Source organism: Centropristis striata, chromosome 7 (genome assembly GCF_030273125.1).
Source record: "Centropristis striata isolate RG_2023a ecotype Rhode Island chromosome 7, C.striata_1.0, whole genome shotgun sequence".
Taxonomy (NCBI): domain Eukaryota; kingdom Metazoa; phylum Chordata; class Actinopteri; order Perciformes; family Serranidae; genus Centropristis; species Centropristis striata.
Genome location: NC_081523.1, coordinates 9,189,969 through 9,214,558, shown reverse-complemented (window position 1 = coordinate 9,214,558; position 24,590 = coordinate 9,189,969). Strand labels below are relative to the sequence as shown.

General features: G+C 37.4%; 1 protein-coding gene across 2 annotated transcripts in view; it reads left to right on the top strand.

Moving 5' to 3' along the window:
- Window positions 1–231: 231 nt before the first annotated feature.
- The window catches only part of jak2b (Janus kinase 2b), a 34,090-nt gene continuing 9,731 nt past the window's right edge, over window positions 232–24,590 (top strand). The window contains exons 1-21 of one of the 2 annotated variants that reach the window (XM_059336997.1): window positions 232–723; window positions 3,236–3,446; window positions 4,144–4,267; window positions 4,366–4,483; window positions 6,980–7,125; window positions 7,948–8,239; window positions 8,960–9,079; window positions 9,727–9,884; window positions 10,990–11,101; window positions 11,697–11,883; window positions 12,815–12,939; window positions 13,156–13,290; window positions 14,867–14,954; window positions 17,644–17,771; window positions 17,946–18,084; window positions 20,277–20,428; window positions 20,688–20,838; window positions 21,436–21,572; window positions 22,577–22,766; window positions 23,662–23,786; window positions 23,886–24,058. In XM_059336997.1, coding sequence (XP_059192980.1) covers window positions 3,242–3,446; window positions 4,144–4,267; window positions 4,366–4,483; window positions 6,980–7,125; window positions 7,948–8,239; window positions 8,960–9,079; window positions 9,727–9,884; window positions 10,990–11,101; window positions 11,697–11,883; window positions 12,815–12,939; window positions 13,156–13,290; window positions 14,867–14,954; window positions 17,644–17,771; window positions 17,946–18,084; window positions 20,277–20,428; window positions 20,688–20,838; window positions 21,436–21,572; window positions 22,577–22,766; window positions 23,662–23,786; window positions 23,886–24,058 — 3,005 coding nt within the window. In that variant the 5' untranslated portion in view covers window positions 232–723; window positions 3,236–3,241. Of the gene's footprint in view, window positions 724–3,209; window positions 3,447–4,143; window positions 4,268–4,365; window positions 4,484–6,979; window positions 7,126–7,947; window positions 8,240–8,959; window positions 9,080–9,726; window positions 9,885–10,989; window positions 11,102–11,696; window positions 11,884–12,814; window positions 12,940–13,155; window positions 13,291–14,866; window positions 14,955–17,643; window positions 17,772–17,945; window positions 18,085–20,276; window positions 20,429–20,687; window positions 20,839–21,435; window positions 21,573–22,576; window positions 22,767–23,661; window positions 23,787–23,885; window positions 24,059–24,590 lie in introns of both variants that reach the window. The other variant, XM_059336996.1, reaches the window with a different exon arrangement.

The following is a 24,590-nucleotide window of genomic DNA, read 5'->3' as shown; positions in this document are numbered from 1 at the left end:
CAAAACTTGAAAAAATTAGATTATTTTAACAGGGTAACGATATGAATGTGTAAATGTATACTTTATAATTTGTAGTTATAATAGCCTACTATGCAAATATTATTTTGCTGTTGATATTTGGATACTTGAACTATTTTCTTTCTCTTTTTTGTAATTATGACATAATGTAGGGGTGACATTTCCGACGGGCCCTGAACGCAGCATTAGTATGGTGGGAGAGGCTGGTTTGTTGACTGGTTTGAGGCTTCGGCTGCTACTGACAAACTAGCTGCCTTGTCAGAGTTAAAGCCATTCAGTTGATCAGATGTCAATAATGTGACTGTCGCAGTAGAGCTGTAGCTACAGTTTCTGGAACAGGAAGATGATTGCTTGCAGATGAATCCCGTGTTATCGGACCAGTTTGCAACATAGCGCGACGTGGTTTGTAGCTATTTAAGTTATAAGATTGACAAGATAGACGGCTAAAGTTCCTCTGGAGTGAGATGGGAAACGCTGGGCTGAACGCAGGTAGTTTATGGAGCAGGCTGGCCAGCTGAGTGCGACATGGAAGTAAGAATATTCCAGATGCATGTCGGCCATTAAACATGTTGGTTATTTGGGGCTGTAGTGTGATTTTAAAGAACTGAGTGTCTGGCTCTAGCTGTCAAACTCGCTCGTCCTGGCTGCAGCGCTGGCCTAGAAGCTAGCAGCGAGCTAGCTAACTAGCCTGGCTCATCTACAAAAGTAAGTGTTTTTACTTATTGATACAACTTGACAGCTTTTATCTGGGTTATTTAAGTGCACAGAAGTAAACCTCTAACACAAGTTGGTTAAGTTGCTGCAATATATTCGCATATCGTTGCTTGTATTGTGGCTAAGTGACACAGAGGTGGGTCTGTAAGGTTAAGTTAATCTATTGAAGCTAACAGTAGCACGCTGCAAGATCACGGCCTCCATGAGTTTGTTCTGTAGCCAAGTTATATCTGACTGTTGTGTTTGATGTGTCCAGTTCTGCTGTCAAATTGTGATTTGCAATTTTACGTGACGACGTTCATGTGAGCACTGAACTTGTCATAACTCATCTACCTCTGTCAGAGCCAACATTACTGAACTGCACTGAATCTACTGTCACTTTTTGCACTGTGCACCTGTACAACACTCCACTCCAATACTTGAAATGTACTTCACATCATATCGTCACCCTGTTAAAATAATCGCCTAACTAATTTTATCAAGTTTTGCAGGAAACACAAAAAACTTCACCAAAAGTGTATTGTTATGTAGGTATGCACACCCTGCACAGGCTAAATATATGACATATTGCTATGTTATTATTATTATTATTATTATTATTATTATTACTACTACTACTACTACTACTTCTATTATTATTATCATTATTATTATTATTATTATTATTATTATTATTATATACATATATACAGTTGCTACCATACTATTATTACTTTATACTGTGATATACTACTATTATTATTATTATACTGGCGTTATTATTATTATTATATATTATTTTATTTTATCATATTATTAATATTATTATTATTATTATATTTTATTATATAAGTACTTTATTATATACTGTCTAGTCACAATAACATCATTACCATCATATTATCAGTATAATTATAATTACCACCATCTTACCTACCAACTTATCTTCTTTTTAACTTCTTAAGTGTCCCTCTTCTATTCTGTGTTTTTTTCTATTGTTGTTTTTATTTATTCTTCCTCAGTTATTTATTCTATTGTATTTTATTGTACTTAAATACCAGACTGCTGTGACAATTATCAATCAATCAATCAATCAATCAATCAATAACAACCAACAGCGTCCAGAAACTGTTGCATGTCTTGTCATTGCCCAGAATTAAAATGCAGTTTTCCTATTTTTGTGCTCCTGAAAGTCATAATTAGAGCTTCATTGGATGCATTTAGTGTAAAGTCCATTATAAAATCACATGAGGTGCAACGCCAGGCATCCTTTGTGTGTTTTGCAGAAGTTAACTGAATGCCAAATCCACAGATGTCAGGTGCCATATCCTCTTTTCACTTTCTGTGGGAAATGTCAATACAACCAACAGCATGCTGTATATTAAAGTGTAGTGTTTATCTCCTTACCGACCAATAATCATACAAGTGCTCCATCAACTAGCTGATTAAAGGAGTTCTGGATTGCCAGAGAATTAACTGACAACAACTTTGATGAGTAATTATTACTTTAAGTCACTGACCAAGTTAAAATGCTGAGCTCTTACTATTTTCACTTCCTCAAATGTAAGGATTTGCTGCTTTCGTGTGTTTTCCTTGGAAGCTAAGAAATTGTGATAGGCATTTTTCTCAAGACTACACCATGAATAGATTACTTAAAAAAATAAAAATAAACAACTTTGATTGAAGAGGGGTGCAATGTCAAAATGAACAACAATTTTATACAGTTTAGTGCAAATATGAAGCACAGTATTATTAATAGCATGAGAATTTACCACCACAAATTTGGGAGCAATTATGACCAAAGCTTTGCACAACTGGACATTGCATTTATGTATTTATTTTAAACCTTTCTGCAATAGGGGTGACTGTTGAAGTATCTGCACAGTGTCTCCTATATAGAAAAAATGACTCCTCCATGCAGAAGTACTTCTTTCTGTTGGATAAAAAAGTCTAGTTATGAGGTGGAGCGTGTACGATTAAGTGTGAGTCCTAACCGCAGTGGCCTGGGTTTGAATCCAGCCTGGGGCCATTTGCTGCATGTCTTCCCCTCTCTCTCAACTTTCCAATCTGTCTCTGTCCCTCTGACAGTAGAGCATGAAAATGCCTCAAAAAGTTTAGCTATATCCACTGTGAATAAATAAAACATTCATCTGTAAACTCAATAACCAGCAATAACATGCAGCAGGGCTAAACATTTCCATTACTCCTTTTATAATTAAACATGTTTGTATTTTATAACTCTCATTGGGAGTTGCCCTACTTTTGAATTAGATTTACAGAATCTTTTTTTAACCTTTGGTTCCTTAGCACTGCAGTTTTATGTAATGCTGGAATTTTGATAACAGTTTATGCAACAGTTGAGACCATGTAACTTGGCTGATCACGATGTTAAATTCATCACACTTTGCTAAAAAAAAAAAAAAAAAAAAAGGAGAGAGAGAGATAGAAAAAGAAGCCTTTCTTCTTTCTGCTGACATTTGACATTTATCTGATTGAAGGTTGTGTGTTGTTGATGTCCTGCCAGCCAGCTATGGACACTGTGACTGAGACATGCCCCGCGGTGCACCAAAATGGGACCGCCCATCGGGAATCTCCAGACACAAGGCCGGCCGCTGCTGTTCTGAAGCTTCATTTCTATCACAGCAGCCAAGGAGCGACAAATTGCAGCTTCCTCGGCTACCCACCAGGAGACTATGTGGCTGAGGAGCTGTGTATAGATGCAGCCAAGGCGTGCAGTGAGTACTCCAGCCGTGGAAGCCTGCATAATGCACCCCCATTCATGTGTTTTGCTGTAACTCGGGGCATAGGTCCCGAGATAAGGTTATCAAGAGGCCACAGTGAAACCTATCAGCTGAGAAATCGTTGGCTTGTTCAATATTCTCAATGCTTTATTTACAGTTTGTTTCGCTTTCTTTACTCCTCTTAAGGATAAGCAAAAACAAATGGTGAATTTGCTTTGCTTGGTGTGTTTTTTTCTGCAGAGGTACAATTTAAGAGTCAATAAAAGTGTGATGCAACTAATACACCAAGCAGGGCCCTGCAGCAGGAGGCTAGACTGACTAACCTGCATGTTGTTGGAATCACATGTTTTGTGTTTGATGATAATCCAAACACAACTGACATTTTAAACAATCTTTATTGACCTTTTGGTCACTTGTGTGGATATTAGAAACAGATAGTTTGTCAGTGTGTGCACTGAAGCATAATCTGTTGTGTATTGCTCTGAGTTTCACCCAAAATGACACAGCTTCTACATGTGTACTGTAATCACTTTTTCCACTTTATTTTTTATCACTGAACAAGGACCATTGATTTGGATCAGGCTGGTAACACACACTAAAGCCTGTACTGTTTTAAAGAACATGTTACATAACTGAATGGAGTACAAGTATACAGAACATAATGTCGTTCCTTGTCCTTTGTCTGCTTTAGGTATATCCCCTCTGTACTGCAACCTGTTTGGTCTCTTTCGAGAGCGAGACCGCTTGTGGTTTTCACCAAACCACATCTTCCAGCTTGACGAACTGGCTTCTGAAGATGTGTTTTTCAGGCTAAGGTATTCTACATTATGTTGCTTCTGCATTGCTTCTTACATGTTTCTTCCAGTTTTAAATATAAATGTCCATGTGACCTAATGCATTGTGTTTATTTCAGGTACTACTTCCCTGGCTGGTACAGTGGTGGGGCGTCCCGGGCGTATCGATACGGGGTCGCCAAGGGCTCAGAAAGTCCTGTCCTGGATGACTTTGTGATGTCATACCTCTTCTCTCAGGTGAGAACTTCAGCATGAAGTTGCATAAACTGGGCAGATATTATTCATTTCTATGCAGGTCAAATTAATAAAACATTCTGGTGCATTTTGTGCAGTGACATCAGTGTGTTATGACACATCTTAAAATTTCAGGCTTTTTTTAAAGTATCGCCTGAGGATCCTGATAAGCACAGTGAAGTAACAAGCTATTAAACCTTGTTTGTCCAAAGATATTTTTGGCGATAAAGGATTTCAGTCAGCTGACACACTGAAGTCTGTAAAAACGAGGGGCAGTACCTGCAAGCAAGTGGCACCAACAAGAGAGTTGTCACTTTCAGCATGTGAACTTATATCTCTCATGTGAGAGGGAACTCAGAAACTCCTTAGGAACAATTTTCCAACATGCATGCAAAAATCCGCACCTCAGTGTGCACAAAACCTGAATCAGAGAACAAATTAAATTCAAGCTCACTATTTTTTTGCGTGCACTTCAAGGGTTTATCCATTCTTGGTTTTACAGACGATAGCAAAACTTAGAGCTAAACTATTGTCCAAAAAAGGAAAGTTTCTTCATATTGAAAGGTTACAGTCAGGAAGGCTCGATTACTGACAAAGCAGAAAGATTTTTTTCAGGTTCGGTGTCTCATTTTGATAATTAAATGTGACCAAATGATAACATTTGGGAGCAATATGCCAATAATGTATTATAGTTTATTGCCCACAATAAACCAGGAATATGCCTGTCTATTTTCCAATGTTATCTGTCCTCCTCAAGTCTATAGGCTCCTAGTGAAGACTTAAATATTTAAATACAGGCTACAAATATAGACCATCATTTTTTTTTAAAATAGGCGGACACTTTAGGCATTAGTAAGCAGGTCTAAAAATGTCACGTTTTTGGCGACTATTTTTAGCCGGGGATTGCAGCAACTGAATATTTACAGAAGCAGCAAAGGTTATGCAGTATTTACTATAAATAAACCACACCATGTTCATAAAAATCAAGAAAAGAGATGCCTACCAGTCAACCGTGTGGCTTAGCTGTGTGTTTTAATGGACTGCATTTTCAATTTTGCCGTCTCTGTGTTGGCTGCTTGAGTGTTTGTGTTTTTGGTCATAGGAAAGCCAAGTTATAATCACAGATTAGGGTTTTTTTTCACACAGCAATGATTTTATGTGTCAGCAGAACCTGTGTCAGCTCTGCAGAGCCTTGCATGCCCTCAGTCAACACAGGATTGGTTTAAACGAAATTGCAATCGAAACAAGGTCTGTAGGATAGGTGAATCCAGGTAACTCGAGCCACTATTATGACTGGAGCTGAACTCTGAGTGAACTAAAGGATTATGTGGAATTATGCTTGTGGAAATCAGCACTGGTGGCTCGGGACAAGGCTGCAAGGGAGAAGGGAAACACTAGTGCGGGGGTCATTTGAGGGTGGAACACATTGTGTGTATGCAGCCATTAAGCCATTACACATGCTCGCGTTCACTCTGGACAGATGTTGTGTTTTGCTCTGTGAAGGATATGTTGAATTCCTGGCAGTCTAATCTGGAGCTGACGTGATAAAGTCAGGGTGTTATGGCTTGTAAAGGGAAGTATGTCCCAGCATGTACCAGCTGGAGGTTAAATAATAGAACTAAGGCCCTGTTTACACGAGGACGCTTGCGGGTAAAAACGACAAAATATTTTATCGGAAGTGCCTTTCGTTTAGATGGTGACGGTGTTTTTGGGGTTTAAAAACGCAAAAATCTGAAACCACCTTCCAAAGTGGAAAAGTTTAATCCGCTCCTCCGTAGCGTGTCCGTCTACACTGACAAGACGCAAAACTCTGCTCAGATCTGCTCACGTCACGTATGTGTTTACGTCACATACATGCTCCAGTACAGGAAAATAAACAAACGTGGGATTATTTCCATGCGTCGGACCTTCAAGCTGCTCTGGCAGCTCTAATAAACTTACAGGAGTCTTTCCACCAAATGTACAAGATATGTACAGATAGTATTAGTGAACAGAGAAGGATCTGGAATTACCTCTATCACATTTTGGATGCAGCAATTCGTCGGAGGCGAGTCAGACGGCTGTGAACGAGACCTGGGAGATCTAGTGATGGTGGAGAACTTTGTGGAAGGAGAAGCTGATGAAAATGTGTGGCGTGAAAACTTCTGCATGCCCAAAGATGCTCTTATGGCTTTAAGTGATGCCGCCTGGCATGCATACAATCGAATTTCACACACTTTTGCGTCACCGTATACACGCAGATTTCCTCCCGAAAACGCTCGTCTAAACGAGGAATAAAAAGTGAAGACGCAACGCCACTTTTGCGTCTTCTGTTCAGACCGTCCTCGTGTAAACGTAGCCTAAAACAAATCTGAAGCCTTCCTTTTTCAAAGTACAACAATAAATGAATTTGTGGCAATTTGATTAAATTCTGTAGTATTCAAGTTGCTGCCCACATCTGTGTGCATTTAGTGTAAAATGGGTTCATCTGTAGCAGTAACGGTTCCTCTCTGTTCGCAGTGGAGGAATGATTTTGTCAATGGGTTGGTGAAGATCCCCAACTGCCATGAGACTCAGGAGGAGTGCCTCGGTATGGCTGTGCTCGATATGACGAGAACAGCCAAGGAGAGGCAGATGTCCCCGCTGGACATCTACCACACGATAAGGTACCGCTGGAAAACAAAGGCTGCTTTTGATCAGAATCTTGTGGAATTATCTGAAATTAACACATCGTCAGCACTAATTGATGTAGCGGTGTAATATGTGCCAAAACCAACCCTGATTTTCTGCACTGATACCAAGGAAATGCTTTTTTGATAACTTACTTTAAAGAATATTAAGCTTTTGTGGCAAAGCCTTTTTTGTGTCTGGTTGGCAATACTTCTAACAGACAGATGAATATATTTTATTTGTTTGTTTTGTTCACTGTAACTGCGGTGATGAATGTCCTCTTGTATATTGTGTTTGTGTTTTTTGCCCTTGAGGGACTATGAAGATCTGAAACATATCAGTGTCTATTGTTTTAACAAGAACAGATGTAGAATGATTTAAATTAGTTTGAAATTAGTCTCTCAGATCTAGAAATATCTGATCAGAGAATAAGTAAACAACATCTGACAGAGCATTCAATACTCTCAGAACTCAACAGTTTTTGATTCTCTGAGCTATAAACATTTTCAGATTTCAGCGCTCTTTAAAAAGAAAATATTTAGGGTAGGAGCTTCAGTCCAAGTGCCTTGCTAGTGTTAGTCGAAGCTTAAACTTCTTTTTATTAGAGACAAAAGTTTTCTTTTTACACAGCGCCGTAAAGTCGGCATTAAAATGACTGAACGATGAACAATTGAATGAACAATTACATATTTGAAAAATTACTTTCTCCACTCAAATATTTGTAGTATTTATTTGAATGCATGCGATAAAGACATTTTGAATGAAAGGATTTATGATGAAAGCTAAAAACAATAATGCATCCCTCTTCTCACTTCCAGCTATAAGTCCTTCTTGCCGAAGGACATGAGAGCTCAGATCCAGGACTGCAACTTCTTGACACGCAAGCGAATCCGCTTCCGCTTCAAGCGCTTCATCCAGCAGTTCAGTCAGTGTCGGACCACGGCACGCGACCTCAAGCTCAAGTACCTCATCAGCATGGAGTCCCTGGAAAAGACCTTCTACACAGAGACCTTCCAGGTCAGGGATCCGTCCAGCGGACAGCTCGTCATCCTGGTGGCAGCAGACAGTGGCATCCAGTGGTGTCGAGAGAAACTAAAGGATTCTGACCAGGTTAGTAAAAGGACTTTCAAACTAGTGCAGTACTGGAGGCCTTTAACCCATTAAAGCCGGGAAAGCCAATACGTCGTTTTGTTGTATTTGTATTTTTTTCCACCTATTTTCGGCCTCTTGGCCAATGAAATGCATCAGAATACACGTGGGAGTGTCGCAATGCAACATGGGACTTTTCCAGAACTGAAATCATCTCCAAAATAATACACAAAAAGACAAAATGACCAAAAAAGACACAAAATGACTAAAAAAAGACACAAAATGACCAAAAAAGACACAAAATGACTAAAAAAAGACACAAAATGACTAAAAAAAAGACACAAAATGAGATACATGTGGGAGTGTCGCAATGCAACATGGGACTTTTCCAGAACTGAAATAATGGCGGAAGACGACTATATCGGAGGGAGCTCAGAAGTAACAGCTATAAGCTCTCAAAATGTGAGGGTGTTGCAGAAGGAAATCGGAGAATTGAGAGATAAAGAAAGATGGAGACAACAACTAGAAACCCAGAATTGTGTCCCCAAGCATTGGCAGTATTTCAGAATAAACTACCACACAAGTCAACTGTGTTTTTTCCTCTGTGTGTGTATTTTAAAGCATTGTTGTGGCAGTACAGACAGTACTTGTTTGTGGGATAAACTGTTTGTTGGTTTTGTCCCTCTGGAGGCATTACTGATAATATTATGACAAAAGTTGTTTCTTATACAATTCGTCCAGGAGCTGCAGACCTTGTGCGACTTCCCCGATGTCACTGATGTCAGCATCAAACAGGCCAGCAAGGAGGGAGCTGCGGAGAGTCGGGTGGTCACCATTAACAAACAAGATGGAAAGAATCTGGTAATCTCACTTTACTCTGTTGTAACCAGCTAAAGGAACGACTTTTGATCAGGTTATTTATCTCGGATGGGGCTGAAAACTTAGCAGCGGTTGGAGGAGATTAAGATGCATTTGGTTTCCTCTCTTGTTTTCAGTGCATTAAGCACAAAGGGTTCGTACGGGGGCTTGAAATCCTTGAAAATGCTTGAATTTAAATGTATTTTCAAGGTTTAAAAAGTGCTTGGATTTTGGATAAAGTGCTTGTAAATGCTTGAAATTCTTACTGTATTTCTCTTGCAATCTTACTATATCCATCTATAGACTATAGATAATCACATGTTCAATGTCAATAATAATGAGTAGCCTATCTGAAATGAAGACCGTTCCTCCTAAGAGTGTAATACCATCGCTGTTGGTATGGTGAAGTGAAATCTCCCCCTTTTAGTATGTAAGTACTCATCTAAAGCATGCAATTTACAACAGGTGTAAGGTACTAGAAAAGCTTGAAAATTTACCCTGAAAGTCCTTAAAAATGCTTGAATTTGACCACTGCTAAAGTGTACGAACCCTGATTAAGTATTATAACACATGGTTTGGAGACAGATGCAGAATGGAGAGAGTTTACACGTTGTGGCTAAAAAGTGTTTTTTTTTCTTCATATATTTCAGGAGCTGGAGTTCCCCACCTTGTCTGAAGCGCTCTCCTTTGTGTCCCTTATTGACGGCTACTACCGGCTGACGACAGACGCACATCACTACCTTTGTAAAGAAGTGGCTCCTCCCAGGCTTGTGGAGGCCATCGCTTCTCATTGCCACGGCCCCATCTCGTAAGTAAAGAGTATCAAACGCCTAATATTAGGGATGGGAATAATTAATCAATGATCGATTTAATGGTCCTTAAGAATTTGGTCAATCACATGGAATTTTTTAATCGATCTATGTATTTTTTCATTTTAATTGTATCTATGACTGCATATCAGTATCACTGTACTGAAACACGGCTGAGTGTTCAGTTCGTGAATAAGCCAGTGAGCTGAGAATTAAGTTGGATAAAGCTACAGTTTATTATAAAACAAACAGAAATACAAGTATTAATTTGAGCATAACTAGCTTACTGTATCCTGTACCTTTCCTGTACCTTGCTAGCATGAATTACTTGGTTTAATTTTATCCAAATCTCATTAAAACACAAAACACACTTAAATATGCAGGATTACTGTGAAATCTAACCTCATGCCTCTTCGGGGGTTAAAACATAAAACATTGAACACCTCGACGTTATCTTTACAGTTTAATCTCATGTGAGTTCGTTTTACGATTAACAGGATCAAGTCTCTTCTCGTCCTTTCAGAATAAAAGCATCTGTTATCAAAACAGGCTTTTGCATAGTACTCTATATATATCTTTTATTTTGCCCATGAATGCACGCAGCGATTAATCGATTAATTGATTGTTAACGTTATAGATAATCAAGTTGGTAGGCTTCTTCCAAACGGCCATCCCTACTTAATTTATATTTTACCAACAGTGTTTGCAAGCTTTCTAAAATGAAAAAATCAAGTTAAATGAATAAGTAAAGAACGTCATTTATTTTACTAATTAGAATGTATTTGTCATGAAGAGCAATGTGTGTTTGTGAATTTGTTCTGATCCGTCACAGTTCATGCAACAGTACGCAGAACAAATGCTATGCAGATTGATGCACGTAGTGCGAAACCAAAGTTAAAAAGTGGAAGTTCCCCCCGGAAACTTTTGGCCTTAAGTCGTTCACAACAGGTGCTGACATTAGAGCAACAACATCTAAGATATTTCATAAAAATCAGCCTCCTCAGGTGGCTTGTATATATCACATATCCTAGCAGGTAATACTGTATTTCTCTGCAGAAATGCAGCTAAATAACCTGCTGTGCCTGCATTTTATTTTTGTTGCAGAATGGAGTTTGCCATTAACCGGCTTCAGAGAAGTGGAAACAAGCGAGGATTGTACATTTTGAGATGTAGCCCCAAAGACTTCAACAAGTATTTCCTGACTTTCCCCGTTAAGGTCGGTGACACACACATGTGGTAGTTTGCAAATTTCACAGTTAAAAATACATCCTCTGTTGTCCTTATCTGCATGGGCCTACATTTTATCAGCTGTCTTTGTGCCCGTGTTTTGTTTTGCTGGTTGTATGTGGAACTTAGGCTCAGTATAATTGAATTTATATGTTTACAGTGGTGCCAATACAGTACAGATGCATCTCATTAAAATAGAATATCATAGAAAAGTCCATTTCCAGTAGTTCAAATCAAATAGAACCAAACAACTATTGAGAACATATTGATGAACATACTCGTCAGAGGCCAACATTTCCATATTAAATATACTTTTTTAAATTCTCTTTTGTAACATAAATTTTTTTGAGACATGAAATGTTTCATTCTGTGTATAATGCATCTATATAATGTGTTATTTCCACTTCTTGAATTTAATTACTGACATAAATAAACCATTCTATGATATTCAAATGTTTTTGAGATGCACCTGTATCTAATTTTTTAGTTGAAACACCAAAGTGTTTTAAAAACATTAACACCCCCGCTGTGTTTATATTGAAACCTCGTATGCATTTCCAACCTCTTTGTGTCGGCCCTTGCAGGCGTATGATGCTGTCGAATACAAGCACTGCCTGATAACCCGGTCTGCCAGCGGGGAGTTTAACCTCAGTGGAACCAAAAGAAACTTCAGCAGCCTGCAGGAGCTTCTCAGCTGTTACCAAAAGGAAACTGTGCGCTCTGACAGCGTCATTTTCCAATTCAGCAAGTGCTGTCCACCTAAATCCAAAGGTAAAACTCCCAGACACTGGATTTATCCTAGTATGCTTTGGAGAGATTAGTTAACGTTAGTGAAGGTTGTGTGTGTGTTAAAATCAGACCATTATCTGCTGCAAGGTTAATGAGAGTTTAATTAAAGTATAAGCCAGTATGGATGGATTTCAGCCATGGGCCTCCAGCTGTATGATGTTAATATGCTGCTGAATACAGAGATAGCATTTTGGACTCTTTGTCTCCAATAAGGCTCAGCCGATATGGGGTTTTTGAGGCGAATACGGATTTTAGAGGAGGAAAATTCACAGTTTAACATAATTATATGTGGTACAAATAATGTATTACATGGTCAACTACATTATGATCTTTTGAGAAGTAGTCCCACACTTAACTACCTGTTTGTGGTTGCTTTTAAGCCTCTGTAGGTGATGGAGAGAGAAAAAAATGTGTGCAGCACTCTGCTGGACAAACAAGATGAAGACACCATTACTAAAATACCTCAAAGATAGTTTTCTGTATTATATGTTCTGTAAAAGAAGCTGTCACAGCGGTGCACATTGGACAACATATACACGATATCTCTATGATAGGCCAAAATTATCTTGGTCTAGTCTTCAAAGAAAGAATCTACTTAAATCAAATTTGGGACACATAGAGTAGACACTAGCAACCAGGATGACTCAAAGGTGTCTGGTGTAGTTAAACCAGAATTGGTCTGAAATGGGAATTTTAAATGATGATGCATCCATTTCCACAGAAATGAATAAAGTAGACATTTAGTTTCAACATATGTGACATGTTGAAACTAAATCTCTGACTCACATTATCATTTTCCAAGTGATTTTGTCTGTTTGTCTCTAGGTTTGACCACCACAAACTCAGGAAACTATAGTCTAAAAGTTGAGAAAGTTTTTCTATCAGATTGTTTTCCTTTCCTCTCCACCAACAGAAAAGTCCTGCCTCCTCGTGTGCAGGAGCAACAAGGGCTCCGAAGTGCCTATATCTCCGTCTCTACATCGACACAACATCAGTCAGATGGTGTTTCACAAGATCAGGAAAGAAGATCTGGAATTTGTAAGCTTAGTTTGCATGTTAAGGTCTATCATACGTCTGTATCTCTTCATCTGTCCAACAATCCATGACATAAAAATGTATTGGAGTTCCACCTTGTTGTGTTGTGACACTGTCATTCTATACCACTATCATTCTGTGAATATTACCAGCATGTTATGCTGAATTAATAATAATCACAGGTTGAATTGAAAACTGCAATAACGGTTTTCCTTTCAGATGGAGAGTTTAGGCCAAGGGACATTTACCAAAATCTTCAAAGGGGTCCGCAAAGAGCTGGGAGACTATGGACTCATGCACCAAACCGAAGTTGTCATGAAAGTCCTGGACCAGGCCCACAGGAACTACTCTGAGGTCTGTGGATTATAAAGATGTGCAAAACGTTTTGTTTGCAGAGACACTTTGTTTGTACAGCTACAACTTGGTTATTGATAAAAAACACAAAACATAAAAGGTATAAAAGTTTGGATCAGATTTACTTCCAGTGCATCAATGTTGAGAAGGAACCAGCTGCTGGTGAATTCGGGCAGTGACTGATAATAGGGGTCCATTTCAGTCCAATACCTGGAATGAGGCGGGTCTCAATCGCCGAAACGCCCCTAATTTGGATATGAGCCACCAATAATTATTTCTTAACTCTTCCTAAGTTAAAATATAAGTGTTATGTTGTTTAAAAAATTAATATGAACATGTTTGGGGTTTTTTTTTTGTGCATTATTCAAGGTCTGAAAACACAAATGTGTTATTTTGACCAGTTGTCATTTTCTGCCAATAAATGCTCTAAATGGCAATATTTTAATTTCAAATTCGAGAGAAATGTTTCAGCACTTTATAGAATGAAACAAAAAGGTTCACCTTACTCAAACGCATACCTATAAACAGCAAAACCAGCAAAACTGATCATTTTGCATTTTCCCCTATTTTCTATCATCTACAGACAATTTTTCAAGTCTGTCTAAAATAGTCAGGTGCAAATATTAACATTAAAACAGGATTTGTATGCTGTAGTTATTGCTACTGTTCATTAGGTCCATCAAGAAATCTTGCGTTAATGTGCATTCCATGTGAGTGATGGTGCACAAATTGAATGAAACTACTCCTGTAAAAATGAAAATAACAGTTTTTGTGATTGTTTGTTTACCTTTTTGTCTATCATGTACACATAAATAGGGCTGGGTATTGTTAAGAACCTTATGATTCGATTCGATTTTGATTTGATATTGATTTAAAAGTTTCGATATCGATTCAATAATAAGTAGAATTACACAAATAATTCATCAGAGTAATTGTTGATCATTTTAAAATAATTATTTATTTTCATGCCCATATGAACAGCCATGGTATAATTCATAGCATTGTTGAGCAATAACACATCTGAAAATAAAGCATTAGCACAATAATACTGAAAACGGACTGCAAAAGTAAAAAAAACAAAAAAAAAACAGTACTGACAGTACTCTATTAACATTCAAGTAAAGTGCATGTCAACTTAAATTATATTTGTTTTCTCTTGCCAATTGTGATATAACTCACATAACATTTTTGAGCAATAAAACAACTGAAAATAAAGCATTCGCACAATAATACTGAAAACTTTTTTTCTATTTCCTGTGTCCCGGGTTTACACTGGAATCCAAAATGACTCCAAACATCTGATTTTAAAGTTAAAGGCGGTTTAATACTGCTGCTACCTGCTTCGGTTGCTATGTTGTTGTTGCTGTGTGCTCCAGTTCAGCCTCCGTTTGTACAACGCAAATGTATTGCTCACAGCGCCCCCACTGGCCAGGAGCTTGAATTGATTCAGAGGATTTAATGGATCGATATTGAATTGGGGGAAAAATATATTGCAATGCATTGATGAATTGATATTTTTACCCACCCCTACACATAAATAACCTGTTTTTTTTTTTTATCTTCTCTTGTCCTGCAGTCTTTCTTTGAAGCTGCCAGCATGATGAGCCAGTTGTCCCATAAGCACCTGATCCTGAACTACGGCGTGTGTGTCTGCGGAGAAGAACGTGAGTCAGCCCTGAAGCCACAATCTCAACCTGTCACGCTGTCAGCATACTGTATGTCCTCATTAGTCCTCGGAGTGACAGGACAAAATTTGATTTACAAGTGTTATAAGCTTATGTCATTAGGGTCTAATGATGTCAAGAGTCTACCAGGGTTCGCTATAATCTTGAGCACGGTCTGTCTATAAGCTGGAAGCTCAGGGCAGTGATTAAACCATGGCCATGGTGGGCTATTATTAGGAGGATTACAATACCCTGCCCCAGAATCCATCACCTGCCCCGCTCTCTCTTGGCCTCACATGACTTTTGCTGCTGCTGTTGGCAGGGCAAGGCAAGTTTATTTGTATAACAACAACAGGGCAATTCAAAATGCTGTACACAAAACATTAAAATCATTGGAAAGAGACATATATAAAATGACATTCAAATATAAAAATGTAAGACTAAAAACGAGCAGATAAAATATTTAGGAAACAAGTATAAAAGTACATTCAAATATAAGATTTTAAAATTGAAAGCGAGCTGATAAAATGTATATAGAATATAAAAACAAGGAAATATTATAAATACAAGGAAATATATACTATAACTGTAACAACAGTGCTTAATTAGTGCAAGTGTATACAGCAGCCATGTTGTGATTGGTGTTGTGACCTCTGTCCTCCTTTGCCACCGCCTACCTCCAAGTGTGGTGTTATACAGTTTAATTCGTTTTTCAGTCTGTTAGTGTAAAATATCAAATTCTCTACTCGTATCGCTAAAAAAGAGGAGTTCCTTATTCTATTCTCTACTCGTATCGATAAACATGAGGAGTCACTTAATATATTCTTTGGCATCTGTTGAGGCTGCCATGGACGTGGCTGTGCTGCTTTCTTTCTTTCTTTTTAGAAATGGCATTGATTAATTGTACATTTCAATTTGATTTGCAAAGAAAATCTACTCTAAAAATTCTGAAAACTTTAAAGATTTAACACTTGCAAAGGACTTTTACTTTTTTTTTCCTTCTGGGTAATATATTATTCTTATTTTCTATTGTTGGTTGAGTTTCTGACAGCTTTTTTAGTAACTAAGATGTCAATATTTAGGTTATTATCTGTACTAAACCTATAGAGATACGCTAAATTTCCTTTTTAGTTACTACAGAACATGTTACAGCTGACTAGAGGCTCATTTATGCTCAACATTAAATACAGATACCGACAGAGCCCTCTGTCCTCAATCTGCGTTCATTTTGTTCATATATCTCCATGTTTTCTGAAAGCTTACAGACAAGGACAAAACGAAGCAGTACCATCACAAATTGTGCGGATAGTTAAAGTGAGACCGCACAACACAACAGAAATTTTAGGCGAAACATTTGAGGAGATATTTGCATCTATCTTGATCTAGTCTCTGAAGAACGAAAGAATCAACTGCTTTGCTCAAGTTTTGGACACATGGAGTAGACACTAACAACCAGGATGACTCAAAGGTGTCTCAATTCTTGTGTAGTTAAACCACAATTGGTTTGAAATAAGAATTTAATATTGTGATGGATCATTTTCCACAGAAATGAATGATTTGGAAATGCTGTTTCAGCAGATGTGGCATGTTGAAACATCTCTGACTCACATTATCTTTTCTCAAGTTTCTTTGTTTGAACACCGTCAACTCAGGAAACGATTTAAAGAGGAACATTTTCTATAGGATTGTTTTCTCCACCATCAGAAAAGTCCTGCAGTTCGTTCGAATTTCTGCACATTTTCTAAAACCTTACAAATGCAGACAAAGCGAAGCAGTACCATCAAAAATTGCGGCGATAGTTCAAGTGAGACCTTAGAACACAACAGAAGTTTTAGGCAAAACATTTGAGGAGGTATTAGTGGTCAAATTCATGTCACGTTGTAGTTAAATGGCCTTACAGACCACAACAAACCTGCCATGCTCTAGCCTCAAGAGGTACATTATTACAACCTCCTAAACCATAGGCAGGTTTGTTGTCAGAAACTTTAGACTCAGAGATGAGCTGCCCTCTACTGGATATATTGCTTTATATCTATGCCAATTTAAAAGAACTATGTGTGTGTGTGTGGGTGTGGAACTGACCGTACCACAAGATTTTTCCAGTTTAACCCTGAAGAAGTGAAAAACAAATGTTAAACGGTATTGCTGAAAGAAACCAAAACAAAGCCACCTATACATGAGGCAGGTTAGGTTTAGGTATGTACACCAAAAAAATAAATAAATCCTTGACACCCAAGGTGATGTGTGTCTTAAAGAAAGGCATTTAATTCCTGCTCTCTCTAAGATTAAGATTAAGATTTCCTTTATTAGTCCCACAACGGGAAATTTCAAGAACTACAGCAGCAAAGTTGATAGCAAAAAAACAAATAGTAAACAGCAGTATAAACTAGAAATATAAGAGAGGTAATAGCATATAAACAAGTAAAAAATATAGTTAAACAGTACAATTTACAGTATAAACAGGTAAAACATATTGAAAAGTATTTACAAAACAAAAATAAAATAAAAACGAATGAACATTATATACATTGTAGACTGATGTAGACTTTCTCTCCTGATGATTTACAGAGTGGCTATAATGGTTATTTACATGTAGGAAGATGTGAAATCTATATGTTTAAGAATTGGGTAATAATCGCTTAAATTACTTTCACTTTTTAACCTCTGATGAAAACGTGTTTTCTTTCAGATATCATGGTGCAGGAGTTTGTGAAGTTCGGTTCACTGGACACGTACCTGAAGAAGAACAAGAACTCTATAAACATCCTGTGGAAGCTGGAGGTGGCCAAACAGCTGGCCTGGGCCATGAACTTCCTGGTAGGAATCTGTGTGTGATGTCACATTTGTCTGCTGCTTACAGCTGTAGTTCTTTTAGCTGCTGCAAAAGTAATAAAACACTAAATGAAGTTTTGTACACAAACCATAAGAAGAGTGATTATTTGTTTCTGGTTGGTAAGATGCTGTTAAATCTCTCTCTTTCTGCACCTGCAGGAAGAAAAGCATCTCGTCCACGGGAACGTCTGCGCTAAAAACGTTCTTCTGATCCGAGAGGATGATCGGAGGGCTGGGAACCCTCCCTTCATCAAACTGAGTGACCCTGGCATCAGCATCACTGTCCTGCCCAAAGAAAGTGAGTTTACAGCCTGTTTCACACATCGTTCCAGGTTATCCTGCTGAATTACTGGGACGCATGCAATGTCACAATAGAATAGATGAAGGACTTTTCACCTTAAGACTTGGGTCATCAGCCTCATTATACCAGGCTTAACTCTTGTCGGACACTAGAGCTTCTCTAGCTCTTCCAGACAGCTGCCTTTCTGTTTCACTCTTGACCTTTTTAGAAAAATGGATCTGGGGCCGGATTCACAAAATTGTTAAATTGTTAAAGATAAAACTTAAGAAAATTCAGTAACGCTTCATAATAAGGTCCTTAATAACCATTAATTAACAAGTAATAAGGTATTGTTCTCGCTTTAGATCCGGTAGTTGCAAAAAGCATAGTTAACTTATAGTTAACTTATAATAGATGAGCAATAAAGTATATTTTAATATCAATAAGCAAACAAAATAAGATTAATAAAGGCATGGCAAAGACATAATGGGTGGGTCATGGGTGTTTGTAATGCCATTATTAACACTTATATAAGCTTATAAACACACAATAATGTTAATAAGCATCTTGTAAGGATTTACAAGGGCCTTATTACTTGTTAATTAATGGTTATTACAAGGACCTTAATATAAAGCGTTACCGAAAATTCTTAAGAAAAAAAAAAGGATGTTCTCAAGAATGTTCTTAAATGCTATTAACCATTTTTTCTTAAGAATTGTTGTATGTCTTAGGAACTTCTTAGTTTTCTCACTTCTGAAGTTCTTAGATTTTTAACTTAAGATCACTCGCGTGACAATAACGTGAGAACTTCCATCTAAAAGTAATAATAGTAAGGACATGGTTTCAGTAATTTGGTCTACTTAAATAATATGTTCATAGTGATTAATTAAGTAGTATAAAATACAAAAACTGCCTCTGATTTACTAAGAGAACATTGTAGTGTAATCTAGGAATAGTGCCACATGTCACACACACTGAAAGGACATTTCAATTATATGTCAACTTCCAAAATAATACATTTGTTAATAAATTAGTCTAGGGCTAAACTAAATATAAAAGAAATCAAATAAATTTCATAAAAAATTGATCAAGTAAATACACGTCAAGACTTTCCTTTTCACTGTATCCGTTTCTCAGACTGCTGAGGGCTTCTCTTAAAGTTGCGAAGAAATTTGAGAAGAAATCTAAGAACTTTGTTTTCAAGAATTTCATTTGTTCTCAAGATCTATCTTAGGAAAAAACTTAAGAAGAAAGTTAAGAAAACAACTAAAGAAAAGATAAGAATTTCTTCATGAATACCAAATCTTCTTAAATTTTGTCTTAAGAGCAAAGTTAAGAAAAAAAGTGGCACTTAAGAAGCATTTTTTTCTTAAGAATGCTTTGTGAATCCCGCCCCTGTTCTGCAAATAAACTAACTTGTATTGTTTGTTCAAATCAAATCAAATCACAATCACATTTTTGTCATTGCTTTTTGGTAAACAAGTTGTGGATTTTAGTATGTCATCCACTTGTGATTGGTTTTCTTGCTCCATGCGAAAGCGTCTTTCATCAGAGGAACCCTTCACCCTTTACAAGCTGCAACGTTACTGCTGTCATTCACAGCACAGCCACAACTGGCATTTTCCCAGAAATGTGACTAGGTCTTGAGTTGGGAAATTGGCAGTACAGATTTTACTGAATATGGATCCCTGCTCCCATTCAGGGAGAGACTGCAGCTGCGTTCCAAATACTTTTTCTTCTTACTTTTAGTATTTACTCCAGCTGCCCTCACACAGTATGTACTGTAGCATGCTGATATGTTGGCATACTGCATTTGACAGACTATGAATTGTATTGGTACACGTTAAATATTTTTCTGGCATACAGTAAATGTGTGAAATGTGTGACTTTGTCTATCCTCAACTGTAATACACCTCTGTAACCAACAGGGGGCAGCAAGTTTTAACAACGTTGTGATTTCAATGAGAGTGTACTTTCTTTAATCCACAGCTTTTCTTTCAAAACACAGCTATAATTAGCTAGGTCACTGGTATATTATTAAAGTAAAGTTTTATTTTAACAATGTTTTATTGCTAGCTGCAATATTGTACAATGTGCACTGCAGGGGGGGCATTAGAAACCAAAGTTTTGCATGCAAGTTTCAGAGCTTTAATTGACAAATAAAGGATTTACACAGTGGTGGGTTAAATGTTTTTTTTATTTGTGATCAGTCCTGATTGAGAGGATCCCTTGGGTGTCCCCTGAGTGTGTCGAGGACCCTGCCAACCTGAGCCTGGCTGCAGACAAATGGAGCTTTGGCACCACACTATGGGAGATCTGCAGTGGTGGGGAGAAACCTTTAGCAACACTGGACAACTCTAAGGTAAGCCTGGGTGTTGTATCTCGGTATATATTTAATATTAGATGTTATGTGACTTCCATTGTTTAATTTCAATAAGCAGTGTTTTAAATGCAGTAAACGATGCAGTATTTCAATATTCTGTGCAAAGGAGCCCTGATTTTTGTTTGTGTTGCTTAGAAAATGTCATCATAATTGATCTTTTTAGGCTTAATATCATAAGCAGAATCTGCACTTTTATTATTAAGCTATTGACTTTACTAACCCTAACTCTGTGTCACAGAAAACCCTGTTCTACGAGGACCACCACCAGCTTCCTGCACCAAAGTGGACCGAACTGGCGAACCTGATCACCAGCTGCATGGACTACGAGCCCACGTTCAGGCCCACATTTCGGGCCGTTATCCGTGACCTCCACAGCCTCTTCACACCAGGTTGGTGTAAATCCCCCTCGCTGCTGGGAATCTAGGTCACACCAGTGTGGAATCTCAAATGTCCTCAGACACACTAACACACACACACACACACACACCCCTGACGACACACACATTCATTATAGTGTCTTCAGAAACACTTCCTGGATTCTGTGTTAATTAGGTCATCATTAACTGCTAATAGGGTTGTCACGATACTAAAATTTTCAACTCGATACCGATACTCAGGAAAATATTCGATACTCGATACCATTTTCGATACCACAAAAATGCAACATGTAAAAAGATTAACAGAACCACAGGTTATATATTTATAATAAAAATCAGTTGTGCAAGAAGAAACTGCAACTATGATAACAAGCTTCAGATACTCGATACTTTTGAAAATTAGTATTATATCTGGATAAAACGTTTTAGTCAAAAAAGTACTTTTGACAACCTTAACTGCTAATGAGGTGAAGAACCCAGTAGAGATCGTGTTCAAGGAATGTTTGATTACTAAAATTTAGACAAATCTAGATATCAGTCCAAGACATCATTTATCTTAATTGCTGAGCTTGCTTTCATCTCTTAAATGTATGTCTTTGTGTCCCCCAGACTATGAGTTGATTGTGGACAGTGACATCCTGCCGAACAGGACAGCGGTCTCCGGCTGGTCCTCTGGGGGCTTTGAGTGTCAGGAGCCGGCTCAGTTTGAAGAGAGACACCTCATATTCCTGCAGCAGCTGGGCAAGGTATGGAGATGTGTGGAAAAGTCATATTGTCATTACTCTTGAATCAGGGCTACACGATTCTACAAAAATACTAGACATATGACAGATTCAAGCACATTTCTTTTTGTTTTTCCAGCATACTTTATAATGATTTCTCTTATTTCTGCACCTGTAGTTATTTTCTCCTGTCTGAATCTGTTCACTTGGGATAATTTCCTCTTGCTTCAGTTTCTTTTCACACCTGAGTCTTTGAAAATGACAAACAGCTTTCCAAATAAAATTCTCAAAATTTGAAAGACATTAAGAGACACATAGGAAACCTGCAAACTTAACAAATTAGGCAACCACAAGCATGGATCTTTGGGGGAATTTCCAGCTTGAAAATCATATAGGGACGTAAAAAAAGAAAAAGAAAAACACCTTTAAAAACGGCTAACTGTAAAGTTTACTCTTGAATTAGGGCTACACGATTCTAGGGGACTGAAACAATGATTCTTTTAAAAATATTTTTCTGTTTTTTACAGAGAAAACATTCTATAAAATGATCTGCAATGAAATTTTGTTTTCAATATAGTGCTTCTACTGCTTTTACTTTTAAATTCTAGGGGTTAATCCATTTTTGCATTTCATAGGATTGAATCAAAAAATGCATGTAAGGTTTATGGATATTATATCTACATTATATTTATATGTTACGAGTGAATTGTCATAAAATATGGAATTAGCTTAGATGCTTATATTTTCTTTGTCTATACATCATGTCACTTTGTTTTTCAGCTAGTTATGAAGCTAGTAATGCATTAGCTATTTGCTTATAAGTAAAGTCACATAAATCAATAAGTGCAGCTCCACTACAACAAACTTTATTCATCAAGCTTTTTGGTGTAGTCAAGAAGAGTGTGTGTTGTGCTTATTTATCTGTAACTTGCTCTGTGTGTGTTCTAAAAGTCAGAAATAGAGTAAAATGTTGATGCAAACTATGAATAAAGACATGATGGCTGATTGAAGTTTTTCTTCTCTTGAAGGGAAACTTTGGCAGCGTGGAGATGTGTCGCTATGACCCGCTGCAGGACAACACCGGGGAGGTCGTGGCTGTGAAGAAACTGCAGCACAGCACCGCAGAGCACATACGAGACTTTGAGCGAGAGATCGAGATCCTGAAATCTCTGCAGCATGAGAATATCGTCAAGTACAAAGGAGTTTGCTACAGTGCAGGTAGAGTTTACCTGTTAATTTACATGAAACCTGCTGCATGCATTCTCTACATTTTCCTCTACAGACCTACCACTTAAACTCAACAAGCTCTGCCTATATACTGCATATGTTCTTCATGTTACTGACAAATGCTTGGGAAACCATCATATCAATAGTGCATTTCCTGTAACTGTACTTACTGTGAATCAGCAAATTGGACAGTAAATGCAGTATAATTAATTTTTGAGCCAATTAATGTGAAACTTAGTCTATGTTTTCATGTATAAAACAACAAAGTCTACAGTCTACAAAGGTCCTCACCATATAATGTTATATTTTATGTAGTATAGCCAATTTGCACAACATGATTTTTTCTTTGTTTGTTATAGATATAGCACCATTGTATCCACCCCTGCTTGATATTAAACAATGATGATAAACAAGCTATATCAAACATTTATAGCTTTGTTACTCATCAGTCTGAGTAATAAGGCTACAGTTAAGAGTTATTGTCAATCAATCTGCCAATTATTTTCTCAGTTAATCAATTAATTTGTTGGTCTATAAAAATGTAACTAAAGGAAAAGAAAATCACATTTTTTAAATTATTTTTTTTGTAATTTAATTTAATTTGTATTGTTAGTCCAAAACTGAGACATTGAGTTTTATATGGTTTAATGGAGAAAAGCAGAAAATTTCCATATTTGAGTGCTGAAAAAACACATTTTCTCCCATTTTTTTCCTCAAAAAATTAATCAGATGATTAATTAGTGAACAAAATGTTTTACAATTATTTTTGTTTCTATCAACTAATTGATTAGTCAACTAATCTTTACAGCTCTACTCAGTAACCAGTCTTTATTATTGGTGAGAGTATTACTTTACTATCCTCTCAATTCATTTTGGCTTCTCTCAGGACGACGAAATCTCCGCCTGGTCATGGAATATTTGCCCTACGGAAGTCTGCGAGATTACCTCATGAAGAACAAGGAGAGGATCGACCATAAGAAGCTCATTCATTACACTTCACAGATCTGCAAGGTAATTACATTTCTCCAGTTTTGTTGCAGGCTTTTTAGAGCTGCTGGTGACTGCAGCTGCAGAAACTAAAGTGTTTCTTTGTTTTCTGTGTGCTCACAGGGTATGGAGTACCTGTCCAGTAAGCGGTATATCCACAGAGACCTGGCAACACGGAATATCCTCGTGGAGAGTGAGCTGAGGGTGAAGATCGGAGATTTCGGCCTCACCAAAGTTCTGCCTCAGGACAAAGAGTACTACATGGTTAAAGAGCCGGGAGAGAGTCCCATATTCTGGTCAGACTCCACACTACTGCTGTTATTTAACCTTTAGTATGCTTTTTGTTCACGCTCGTCATTTTATTTAACCCATTTAGGCCTAAAACGCCTGGAAAAAGTGCCTGGAAAACCTCTGGGCGATTTTAAAATAACCCCCTAAAACCTGAAGTTTTTCTGGAAATTCAACAGAAGTGTCAACGCTTCCTACTAAATAATCGATTTTTCATTTTCAAATCAGATTTTTCAAAGTTCTGGAAAAGTCCCATGTTGCATTGCGACACTCCCACATGTCTTTTTTTAGTCAATTTGTGTCTTTTTTTAGTCATGTTGTGTCTTTATTTGTCATTTTGTATCTTTTTTTTGTAATTTTGTGTCTTTTTTGGTCATTTTGTGTCTTTTTGTGTCTTTTTTGGTCATTTTGTGTCTTTTTTTTATCATTGTATGTCTTTTTTTAGTCATTTTGTGTCTTTTTGTGTCATTTTGTGTCTTTTTTTGGTGATGATTTCAAAGTTCTCCCACATGTATTCTGATGCATTTCATCGGCCAAGAG